Source organism: Poecilia reticulata, chromosome 2 (assembly GCF_904066995.2).
Source record: "Poecilia reticulata chromosome 2, P_reticulata-male-v2, whole genome shotgun sequence".
NCBI classification, from domain to species: Eukaryota; Metazoa; Chordata; class Actinopteri; order Cyprinodontiformes; family Poeciliidae; genus Poecilia; species Poecilia reticulata.
The window spans coordinates 24,567,799-24,581,256 of NC_088831.1; the positions used below are offsets into that span (position 1 = coordinate 24,567,799).

A 13,458-nucleotide genomic window follows, 5' to 3' on the forward strand; every position below is an offset into this window, starting at 1 on the left:
CATAAGCCATCTAGTTAAATAACTCACACATTTACATCGGCTTTCATAAGTAATCATACACTTTGAAACACTGACACATTCTTTCGCTTTACCATTGCAAACTTTAGAGTTTTCTTTGGGACTTTATGTGATAGAAAAATGTAAAACGTGGTTAATTGTGAAGCAAAAGAGAAATTATGTATTATATGTTATATGTTGTGTTCAGCCTCTTTAATCTGATGCCTCTAAACGAAACCCAGTGCATAAAATTGCCTTCAGAAGTCACCGAAATAGATCACATTCATATGGGCATAGAAGCACAACTAGGCAGGCACTCCACAGATTTGAAGGACGAGAAAAATAAAAGTTTAAAGTTTGCCATAAGCATGAAGGGAGCACAGCTGACATGAAGGAAGGAGCTCTGATCAGATGCAAAGTGTTCTGTGTTGCAGAACTAAGAAAACGGCTCACCCTGAACGCACCATCCCAGGTGTGGCTTTGTTTCAGCAGGGAGAGGGAAGCTGATCGGACGTGAAAACGTGTTAAGTTAAATGCAAAACATTCCTGGAAGAAAACCCGAAATGACCCTAAACATACAGCCCGAGCCACAACCAAATGACTTAAATCAAGCAATATTTATGTGTCAAAAAGACCCGAGTCTGTGACGAGACTTGAAAGCGAATCTTTACAGATTCTCAAGCAGTTTTGATAGAAAGGTGACATAAAAAGCTGGTGGAGACATACCCAACAGACTTGCAGCTGAAGGTACTGACACAAGGAGGCTTAACACATACAGAATTTTTTATTTCTTTGCACAAAATGTTCAAAAAAAATATGCTCGTCCTCTCCCCTTCCTCTTCTCAATGTGCTATGTGCTCAAATTTAAGCAAGTTCAAAAGGTATGAATAGTTTCTGCAAGGCACTGCAGGCCACCATCTAAAGCGTATGGGACCGCCTGAGAAAATGTGTCTGCCAGGGAAAAGTGAAGCAGAGCGCCAGGATTTACAATGGAAACACTCTGGGCTCAGACATCGAACAGATGAGGCAGATGTTTACATTCTGACTTCATCCTGACTCTAACTTCATAATTATAATATCAGCCAGAAAAGTCTAAATCTTTCTATTCTGGTTGCTCTTTCTTACAACAAGCAGATACATCAATTAATTAATTAAGTTTCTTTTTTTTTCCGCAGCTGATTCTGTCATCACTGAAGAGCAGAGAGGACGTTCATGTTTGCTCATCTTGGGTATTGATGAAAATTTGTAAAATACTTCAGTCCTTGCAGACACAACAGCTGCTTTGTGACAGCACTTTATATACAGTAACTGTGTAAACAGTGGTAGTAAAAAAAAAGTTACTTTTTTTTTTTTACAAACTCGACAACTTCCTAATTTTTGTTTCACATTATGAAAAGTAAAACATTTTAATTGCTTAGCATTATTGTTGGCCAGACAAAAACGTACTCAGCTTGATGGAAAAACAAAGACGGGAGACGTTGTGCAATCCAAAAGGAAAAAAAAAAAAAAAAAAAAAAGATGAGGATGGTTTGTTTTGCTCTTTTATGACCTCACTTAAAAATGTTCAAAGAAATATTTCACAATCTCAGATTACATCACTACACATTTTGGGGATTTTAATGACTGAACAACCACTGAGTACTAAAATAGTGATTTCATAAAAGCGGTGGCTGAGGTCAAAAAGCCAAACTGAGCGGCAGGGATGAACAGTATTTCAGCTCTGTGGTCACTACATGAGTTTAGAAGCACGTCTGACAACCACTGACCCTCGCCACAGGTTCACGCTGCAATCACGAAAAGGTGCGTTGCTTAAATAGACATCTTCAAAAGGAATTAACTAATGACTTTACGTCTGGGGTGTCCAAATCCCTGCCTTAAGGGCCGGTGTCCTTCAGCTTTTAGATCCAACACAGCTGATAAAAACAGCTGAATGAACCAGGAAGACGTGGACACGGAATATTCCACTGAAAGATAAAAGTGAATTACTTAAGAACAGTTCAACCCATGGACGAAAAACAGAAGGGCTTGACAAAACTGAAGCCTTACACATGAACTGTGTAGGAATAGCATTAATCAGACAAATGGCCAAGGGGAACTCTGGAGGAACTAGAAAAATCTACAGCTCATGTAGGAGAATCTGTCAACGGTTCAACTTTTATTGCTATCGTTCAGAAGACGGCAGGGGGCGCTGGCGGACATTTTTACAAAAGGGGGGCGCTGGGATGCCTTTGGGGGCGTTTGGGCGAAGGTAAACTTTACACCTTAAATCCACAACAATACCAGTTTAGACTTTGAGCAACTTGGTAAAACTGTATTGTGTAACATTAAATCATGCTTGGCTGCAACTGTATCGATGGCAGCTCTTCTTCTATTCAGTGTTTGTAGCTTCATGGCTTCGCTCCGCTCCGCATCAGTTTAGCGTTACACCGGCTGATGACGCTGCTGTGATTCACTTTGTCTGGTATTTATGTAGGCTACATGTTTTGGCAGTTCTGTGATCATGTCAAAGCAGCAATTTTTATTAAAAAGTTTTTTATTTCCGTTTGAAAGCTGCCCGCTTCCATGGAAGGACAACAGAAAATCGCTCTTATAAACATGTAATTACTAAAATCACGACTTCGTATCCCTCTGAAAATGAACCCATTTAAATAAAGAAATCCCTCCATGGGTGATACCACGAGAGGGCGTTCATTTTATAGCGTTAACACCGGTGCTGTAAGTGGTCCGGTATGAAACGGGGGTGATGGAACAACACATCACTTTTAAATTTCAATAATCAAAATACCAAAATTTATTCCGTTGTTTTAAAAGGTTTATGTCAGACTGCCTTTCCCCCATCGATGTTTCCCGACCGCCCTGCACCTTAGGGAGTAAAAAAATAAAAATAAAAAAATCCGCGCACATTGCGCAAAACTCTGAAACATGAGAAGCGGGAAAAACGTAGCGAAGAACTAGATTGTGTTGAATTATGGCATAAAAACAGAGAATCCGACGCTGAACAGTGAAAAATCAACACATGATGTGAAACACATGACGATTAGGAAGCGCAGCAGGTGATGAGTGAAAATTACTGATGGTCAATAAACGATAAAACAAATCTAGCAGGAAAGAAACTAAAATGGCCATAGCAATAAACCGAGAGGATAATACTAATCAAATGAAACTGGAAATGGATGAAGAACAAAATGCAAGAATAAACTAAGAAACTAAAGTAAACAGAGGAATAAACTGGTATGGCAAGACCTTTCGAGCAATAATTAATAGAGACTGTATAGCAAGAATAAACAGACACTATTTCCAGATAAAAGGTAAAATAATATTGTTGAAGTGCCATGGGCAGGGGCACAACTACACATTATTCATGTGGATGCGAAAACATAAATCGGCATTTACCCCGTTATGTGCGCGAGGTGAAGGAGCGTAAGGCATGCTGAAATGTACGGGAAAACATAATCGGTGCGCCGATTCAAAACATCTACAATAATGATAACATTAATAATAAAATAATTGTCAGTGCAAGTAGCCTACAAATTCTTTGGGGGGGGGGACCTGGATAAAGGCTAGGGGGCCGCTGGCCCGAAAAAGGTTGAGAAACACTGGCCTAAAAGAAAGCCGTTGGAAGAAAACAAGTCCAGTTTACAGTTTGTCACAAGCCATGCAGGAGAATGTGGATGAGATGAGCCTAAACGTTTTAGCCTACATTCAATAACACTGTGGTTGAGGGGAAATCTAAAACCGGACCCTGAACACACCATCTTCATTGTAGTGGAAGCATCATGCTGCGTGGATGATGTCCTACATCAGCAACTGGTCAGAGTTAATGGTAAGATGCATGGAGGTAAAAAAATCATGGAGGAAAAAGCTTAACAGTTACCCACTTTGCTTCGGTTTAAATAATAAGATTCTAGCACAATGCAGTGAGGTTTGTGGATGGAACATGACAATAAATATAACAAAGTTCAAGGGGTGTTAAATACTTTGGCAAAGCAGTGTACGCAAGAATAAGCTGCATATAACTGTCTTTCTATTTCCATCTCAAACTCTAGTCAAATCGCAGCTCTTTTGGAAAATGAATTTGATTTATTTTCTTATGAGATTCCAGAGGCAAACTCTCGCTGCTTCCAAACTTGTGTCAGAGTAACATTTTTGGTTGAATGAATGTGTCTGTTTGCATCACTCAAAGCAGAAGAGGGAAAAATAGGAAGTGCAGATGAAACTGATTTCAAACAGAACTGACCTCTGCTTTAGTTCATCTGCTTCTCCAACCTCCCCCCCCCCCCCTCATACACCCCTGTCATCTCCTCACCTGTCACCTGAATACTCACAACCCAAACACGGCGCCTGTTTTTCAGGGTTTTTCACGGGCAGCTGGGGTCAAAACAGCTCTGACACACAAAACAGCTTTTCAAACAGAGTTGTGGATTTATCAGGAAAATAGGAAAAACAAAAGAAAAAAGGAGCGTCTGACTCGATGTGTGCCTTGGGAGACAGCCCGCCCGGCATTCCCCTACCTGTCGGAGGACACTACCCCATGTCTCAACAGTCCACCTGCTCTGTTGCGTGGCCACTGGGTCCTTGGGGACCGGCCAGGCTTCAGCAGAGGCTACTCCTCCCAAACGCACACGCACGCAGTCGCACACTTCTCTCTCTCTCCTTCTCCCTCTTTCACCCTCGCTCTTCCACAATAGCCCATCCAGCCGTCCCCAAGGAAACGCATGAATATGGAGGAGGCTGCCCTAGAAGAGCATGATCCACTCACACACACCGTAACTCTCTCCTTTCACTCAGTTATTTATTTATGGATACCTGGATTGGAGGCTGCAGGCACTCCCATCCTCCACCCTAACACCTCTCCTCCCTGACGCACTCTGAGCGGGGCCGCTTGTGTAAATGCGGGGGCCAAATTAAAGCACATAAAAAAGAAAAAAAAAAAGCTATAAAAGTGTGGAAAACAGGAAACACAGCGACACGGCGGAGTAAAATCCTGGCTTCGGTTGCTGTGAAGATGTCCAGGGAGCTCGTGTGGTGTGTCAAAACGCAGCGCACACTCTCTCCTTTCCTGTCACCAGGCCGGCGTGTAACTCAAGAACGCCGCAGACTGCTTTGTTTTTCGCAGACAAACACGCGAGTCTGTGTTCCTGTTGACAATGGCCGACCACCCCCTGGAACCAGCTGTTCCGTCCACCGTGCAGAGACACGTGCATGCAAACGGCACAGAACACACATATGCTGGGGATTAATACTTACAAGTGTGCGCGCATACTTTTTTACCCCCCATGCCTTCCCAAACACACACACGCATACACACAGCATGCACACAGTTTCCACACAGCTTGCACTTTGCACATAGAGAAGTGAGTGTGTGGGCAGGCCCTGGCAGGGTATTGCTTATCCAGGGTGGTGATTTATCTCCATAGTGAAAGCTTGGGCAGTGCAAGGTTGGGTTTTGCCAACCTCTGTTGTCCTCTGACCAAACCAGTGCCCACGTGTGGCACTCAGGGGCACGCCTGTCCCTTTCAATAACCTGCGCTGAAACCCGAATCCTAGAGTGAGTCCCTGCGTGCATCGGAGAAATGGCAACCTCTACTTCTGAGCAAAGTGACCCTGCTATTTTATTATTATTTTTTTAAGCCTAATGTGTCGCACAAAAGCTCATTTGGTTTAATTAGTGTACGTTTTAATAGAGCTAGTGTACAAACAAATGTCGACCCTGTAAGCTGGAGCATTACCACAAAAAAACAAGCCAAGCTGGGCTTCAGCCTTGCTAATGATGTTGCATCATTACTCGAATTTTCCCTCCCTCCTCCAGTAATTTCCTTACGATTAATTCTACAAAAATCTTCCTGGAGTTTGACTAGGTTCGAGGTTTTGACTGTTCAGGCTTTCTGGGCAGCCGCGGCGGCGGCGGATGGCGGGACCGAGCCAAGTGCGTCTGAATGTTTCTGATTTCCTGCTTTGGATCAGAATATTATAAGCTGTCATCCACTGGAGAGGAAGTCTTTTCATTTCGACACAGATGGACTGGCACCGCAGGAGCTGATGTCTGCAGGCCGAACAGGGTGCAAAGTATGTCTGAGCCATATGCACACAGTCTTATAGATTCACACCCACACAGATGCGTCGGAAAGTAGAGGAGCACTCGAGCAGCAGGTCGTGAAGTTAAAGCTCCGACTGCAGGTCATCAAGGAAAACATTTAAGCTACCAAGATACCTCTTTACGTACATATTTTTGTTGCTTTTAAGCGTGCCAGACGTGTTTGACATGTATTAGTGTATAATCTTTTAGTCTTCTTGAAAATATTTCTCTTTTGTGCAAGTCAAATGCTCAACGACTCTACGAAAATTCAAGTTTTCGTGTCCTGCGAAGATAAAATTCCTTTGAAAAAAAAAAAAAAAAAAAATCCTGTTAAAAATAAACAACTGTCTTTATTCTAGGGATGCAACCATAAATTGTCTGATGATCAAAATCGGCTTCTGGATGCTCAGAAATTCAGACTATTCTGATCAGTGAATGCAACAAACTCAGTGCCACTAAACAGTACAACACTTCTGAGTGTGGTTGCTGGTACTGAGCGAAGAAAACTCACAGAAAGCTCTTTTCGGCTTCCATTTGAGGAGTTTAAAAACTATGTTAAACACACGCACGAAACTTGTAATCTAAAATGAAGTTGTACATTATTGAAAGATACGTTAGCTGTTCACTCAGGCTGCTACAACAAACATAGACTTTGACCGGTGTTTGTCATTTTGCTACTGGTATAAAGCTCACTGGTTTGGTACATAACAACACATAGCCTTTTAGTTTTTCTTGTCTTATATGGGACTTCTTTAGCAACAAAAGGAAGCCAAGTGAGTCAGCTATTTGGTAAGATTTTGCCTAAAAATAGAAACTTGACCTGGAGGTGACTCCAACAAACCTGGAAGGGTAACCATGTTAAAGCAGGAGTATTTCTATCATTAACAATCTTTTTGGAAACCATATAGCTAGGCTAACGATCTGCATTAAATATGAATAAACAAACGGAGAGTAGTGTTTGTATTTAGTGAAGCCAGCCATACTGTTTGTAGTTACAGCTAACACAGTGTGCTGATAAACTGTTTAAAAGGTCTACATTCAATACTTTTGACGTTTTTTTTAGATATAGTGAAATTTTGACTTGTGAAGTCAAAATTTCATATATCATGATATTTTGTATTTTGTAACAAATATTTTTTTTCTAATTTCAATGAACTTTTACCAGATTAAACAAGAAAACGTGCACGTCTTAAATAGAAATGACAACCATTTAAAATCTGCCGCAAGTTTTTTATCAGTGCAATCTCTACTTGGTTGTAATGTTGTAAACCGAGGCTAATTACCGAAGACTAATGTCAATTAGGTTGTGTGAGTCTACCACCATTGACAAAACACACACTCCAGCGGAAGAGAGCGGAGGAGTCAAACCTCTGAAACAGAAGCTTTAGGATTTTATTGTACAAAGTTATGTAATTATCTAGTTCAATTGTACAAAATCTGTTACCACACACTGCACGTCAAGTCAAAATTTCTGAAGCAAAAGCATGGACATTGTGAAAAGGTTTGCAAAAAAAAACTAAGTACACCCTAAAACTTGAGCCAATGAAAACACATGAAACCCTATAATTTACACAGGGGGTACTTTCTTCTGAACTGTGAAGTCCAGTGAAATGAATCTCTTACTTCTCTGATCCATTTCTCTCACACATGATGCCATGCACTCTAGGAATGTGATGTGAAGAAACACCGGCTTCAAAAAGACAGAAACCGTGACGCAATAGGCTCCCTGTGCAACAATGTTGTTGTTGTTGTTATAGAAGTTGTGAAAAGCTATTGTTAGAATGGACGACCAGCCAGGGACGGTCAAAGTTCACCTTAAAGGCTGGAGTTAAAAATGTAATTAGAAAGAAATGGGGAGTAGAAGTCACAAAGGAAAACGAAACGGTTCATTGCTCGTGTTCCTTTTATGTCAAACACCAGAAGGCACTATTTATTTGATTAAAAAAAGGTAAAAAGAAAATTACATTTGACACCAACGCATTTTTAGGATACTTGATGAAAGCCTCTAACAAATCGGTAAGCCCTCCTCCATACGATGTTAAAATGGTTTCATTAGAAACATTTTTAATAACTTTTGGTTGCTAAGAAACTGTGACGGATGTGATGCACCTCTTTCGCAAAGACAGTTGGAAAAAAGGTCATAGCAGCAGGCAAGTCTGGGCAGGTTCGTTCTGAGGTCACCACTATCTTGGCTCAACCTCCTTTGTGGCTGTTTGCTCTTTTGCCCGCTCTCTTCCTTCCAAAAAAAAAAAAAACCTGCTAAGCTGACTACACCTTTAGTTTTTGCAGAGCTCTGCACAGCACGTATCAAACGAGACAGTGATACTCACTCTTGCACAGCCCGGGCTATAGACAGTGCCGTGGAGCCGGTCTCGTTAACGCTGTCCAGGGTCACGTTCGGCAGGTCATCGTCATCGCTGTCACTTTTGATCTGCCTCGGTGACAGGCCGTTGGGGTCTGTGTGTACTGCAGGGACACACACACACACACACACACGCACACACAGGAGTCAGACACATGACTCCGGAGCTGTAAACTTATAAGCCGGATCACATCGTCTGTGCTGAAAAGCATTACTAAGTGTAATGAAATAATTCAATTTCTTTCAGTTTAAACACATCCAGTCATTTTTATCACTGTCAAAATGTGTACTCATATAGAATATTTTGCAGAGCGCTCTGTCCTCAGTCCTGGTATATTTCCAGTGCCCAACTTGTGGACAGAGCAGCCAACCATGACACTAAACCCAGCGGCTGCACACTCACAGAATAAAGGGAGCGCATGAAAAAATACACACACACACATATAATCTATACTAGCCTAAACCCTGGGAGATAAGAAGAGGGGTGGAGCGCTATTTGGCTGTTAGTGCAGTTGTGGAAACATTAAATGAATCTATCATTGTGCCAGTGCAGAAAATGTAATAAATCTAAGAAGAAAATGCACGCATGACCATCATTCTACTGAGCGCCTGTCCTTGCAAAAATGTTCATACCCACAGAAAATCCTGAGGTTGTCACATTACATCCTAAAATTTCAATGCAACAATGTATTTAGTCAAAGCCTCAGGTTTATTAGAGAACATTAGAAAACAGCCAGCATCATGAAGACCAAGAAAAGCAGCAAACGCTGTCCGTTTGTCTGTTTGCTGTCCGCCCACTTCTACGGGTGGAAGAAGTCCAATTTACAACCTTGTAGGGTGTAAAAAATAAGATGTGGCAGGTGCTTTGATCACATCTGACAACAAAAAAAATTACTTTTTACCTAAGACAACAGGCATAGGTAAAAACATCATTATGCTTCCAGCAGTGAAACATAATGATGGTAGCAATCAATTCATGCAGGAACCAAGAAACTGGTCAGAGATGACGGAGATAAACCAGTCAGAATCTCTAATGAACTAAAACATACAGCTGGAAGTAAAATTCAACGATTTATAATAACGTATGTTAGAAAGACTTGGAAAAACTATGCTCACAGACACTCTCCATTAAATTATACACAGTTTGAGAAAAATGGCAAGAGTTTTAGTCTACATGGCAACAAACACGACACATTTGTCTGTTTGTTGCACAGACAAATTAAGAAAAGCTTGCATCTGTAATGTCAACAAATGGTAGCCTTCAAAATTTCAGAATTTTGCATTAATGTTGGTTTGTCACACAAAAGTCAAATAAAATGTGACAAAATGTGAAAAGATTCAAGCAGCTTTAATGCTTCTTCAAGTCACTGTACTACTGAGAGAAGTACACATCTATCTAATTTACTGGACTCAAGAAAAAGAAAATCTAAGTAGTAAGTCACTGAAGCATGACTCTTTGAATCGGTAAGATCTGAAACGTAAAACGATCAAACGTCTGCAAAATCTGAAATCAAACTTGTGGAGCTATATGAAAAAGTTACATCCTCGTGCCAAGTTATCCTTGAGCAGAAATTCAGATTCTTTGCCAAAGCTCACAGAGATACTGTCCCTTCTGTCTCCATGGACACAAGCAGGGAACATCCTAGAGTACTCCAGAAATCATTGTCAAGAAAAAAAAAATAAAAAATACATAAATACAGACGTGCTGGGGAGTACTTGTCAAAGGAAAGGTGCTAAAATCTGCAGGATTGGAGCAATTTCACAATTAAGCTGAAAAAAAAGAAGAAAAAAAATCAATCCTGAAATAACATGGCAAAGATTTTCTGTCTGGAGATAAAACACCCAGCAGACAGAGCATATATGGTGATACATATACAGTGCTGCTCACTAATGTCTAGCTGCTGTGAAGCTTTGGGCTTTTATAAGCTATCAGGACTTCACCTCCTCTGCCCTCTCAGCTGAGACTGTGGCCATAATGGTTCATAATAATGGTCTTGAGTTAGGAGCAGACATGGTGTTATTACTGAAGGGGCTGAGGGGGGGGGAGTGGGTGGTGGTAAAAGGGGGAGGTGCGCACAAAAAATAATGCTCAACTCTGCTGGACTTTTGCTTTTAAAGGTTTTGTGCTCTTGTCACGAATGAAGACATGCAGAGTGGTCAGCGGCCCCGTCAAAAACCTGTAATTAGTTCGAAATGCATCACTTGGAAGGGGGGAGAGCGAAGGGTGAGGGTGGGGGGGGGAGTTGGTGTGGGGGTCATTCTGAACGACGGACACAAAGGAGGAGTGGTGGAGAGGTGGGCAGAGCACCGGATTTCTTTCTTTCGCTCCTGTTGTTTCCAGTCAAGCCCTGTTTCCATGGAAACCTCCTGCCGGAGACAGGGAGACAGCAGTGAAAGAAAAGGGTACCCACCCTCACTGAAAGAGGGTGGCCAACCTGCGTTGTGTGCAGGAGAGTGTGTGTGTGTCTATACGTCTGTGTGGAGAACTTAAAAGAGAACAATGCTGACTTTAAAGTAAACGGGATTTGTTTATTCACACAATGTTTAACAAAAAAAAAAAAAAAAAAAAACTTGCAATCTAAAATATTACTTAGGAGTGACGAGGCCAAGTTGACAGCAAATCAAAAAGGTCACTAAAACCGAATCAATATGTAAAATATACATGAAGAACTTTAAATAATAAAATACAATCAATAAAACCAAAGAGAAAAACACTTGTGAGTCAAGATCAGTTATTGGAAAACTCATCAGCTAAAACATTTATATTCCAAGCAATATTGATGCTCACAGTTCTTCGAATGCTCTCACAGACACTAGTTGATTCACATGCTGCTGATTTTGGAGTACATTTCACAAGTTTGAGCTAGAAAGTTGGAATACTTTTTTCCACAAATCAATACAAGAATGTTAGTTTGATTAACAACAACTGTTTATGTGAATTAATTTGATGATTTCCTGCAGTTTTAGCACATCATAAGGTGTCATTTGTGATGGGTCAGATCCAGAGAATGGATTTATGAACCAGTGTGCCAATACAAAGGAGACTCATCAACACTCAAACACATTGATGAGTCCATTTTTTTATATTTGTTACATATCTCGATACATAATAAGCTATATCGAAAGCATAGCAATGTGGCGAAGCATTTATGTCAATTGCAGCAGCATAGTCAACGAAAGATGAGGAAGTTGCTGATACTAATGTTTTCTTAGTTTGAAAGACCAGATTCAGTCAGTTCGATGACAGGAGTTTGTACCAACTGTTTGATTTCTAACTCATTCTGCAAAGGACAGCAACAGAAGAAATCTTCAGAGACCTCAGTTACAAACATCTATTTAGATTGTTTTTTTTTTTTGTATTCAAATTTAATTTGGAGTTTCACAAAGTTTTACTGAATATTACAGTAATGTTTCAGGTGGGACATGATGCCTGGTAAAGAGGCGATTTGACAGAATGGCATCAGGAGGTAGATTTGCATGAAAAGGAAAAGTAGCAGTCAGTAATATGGACTTCAAATCCCTATAAACACGTGGCCCCAAGACCCAACCTTATTAAAAGATGTACCTGGTTTACACAGACATATATTTGTTAGAAAGATACCAAGATTGTTTGTGTTTGCAATTTTTTCAGCAAACTGGCATTAGGCTTAAGATACAGAAATATGGAAAGCATCTCTAATGCATTCAAAATTATTATCCATCCAAATATTGTCCATCTCCATACGCTTGTCCTTGCAGCGTTGCATGGGAGCTGGAGCCTATTTCCAGCGGTCATTAGGCGAGAGGCAGGGTACACCCAACATAGGTCAGCAGTTCATCACAATATTATCCAGCATGCTGTTGGATATTTCACTTTTTCAACATTAAGTCTTATTATGTAAAAATAGCTAAATGGTTTAATTGTCTTGCTGGCCCACTACATCAACCACACCCGAGACGCAGCACTGATTCCCCACTATTTCCTTGTTTGGTCCTATTAGAAGCGGTGCTGAGCTGTGTATGTGTGCATGCATGTGTTTGTTTAAGTGCCACACATCTTCAATATCCATCAACATCCACACCCTTTTGTGCAAGTTTTGTTTTTCCTATCCTTTCCCCCATCTTTTTTTTTTTCCCTCTGCTCTCCATGGGAGCAGATAGACAGCATTTAAAACGCCCATCTCTGAGGACCACCCCACCCAAGCAGCCAAGTGTCTGTCTGAGCACATGCTCTAATTACACATCTTTGTTGTTTTGCCTGTATGTACAGAACATACTGTACATGGGCGTGAGTGGAAGTCTAAATGCGTCTATCCATTTTCTGCAGGGAGTGACTAGGAGTGACCTCTTTTGCAACCAGAAGCTGCCCTGTGTACGGCGCGGGCTTGGACAGAAACACCTCCTGTAGGCTTTCTTCCAGCGGCTGGCAGTAAAACCACACCCAAAGAGAGAAAAACCAACAACACAGTCGAGGCTGTGCCACAGAAGTCTAATATTCGCACTATCCAAGATATCTGCTTTTCAGAGGAGGAGGAGAAACCGATGCAGCAGGCCATTTAAGATAGAAAAAAAAACATTCAAACTGTAAACCTTATCTTTGCTCAGAGGGTGCAACATTTTTCCATCCGAGGGCCATTTCTGAAAGCGTAGCGGTGTTCACAGCACTGAATCTGCAAGTAAATTGACTGCAGAAAATCGGAGAAGAAGTGAAACCTCTGCACACCTCAGATTAGGATAACCAGATTACCAATCCACTATATGCTGTGACATTTTCTTGATAGCTTTCTGACCCACAATCAGTCTAAAATCAGTCTAAATAATGTATGTGCAAAATGTATTGTCTATCAGAATAATGGTTCACAACACAGATGCGCCTCACAATCTAATGGAAAATACTTTTTTCACAAATTTAACTCAAAAACCACAACTACCTTAGGTTCACATTTAACTCATCTTTTCTCCATCTTTATCTGCAACCCTTTTTCCTTCCACTAAGCTTTCCTTCAATATGCTCGGCTGTGGCGCTCTGTCTTTAGTGCAGTCA

The 13,458-nt window shown here is 41.0% G+C and overlaps 1 protein-coding gene across 4 annotated transcripts in view; it reads right to left on the minus strand.

Moving 5' to 3' along the window:
• The window catches only part of klf12b (Kruppel like factor 12b), a 54,662-nt gene that overhangs the window by 9,713 nt on the left and 31,491 nt on the right, over positions 1-13,458 (minus strand). For all 4 annotated transcript variants that reach the window (XM_017303779.2, XM_017303777.2, XM_081601255.1 and 1 more), the window contains one exon: positions 8,404-8,539. In XM_017303779.2, the coding sequence (XP_017159268.1) occupies positions 8,404-8,539 (136 nt within the window). The remainder of the gene's footprint in view (positions 1-8,403; positions 8,540-13,458) is intronic.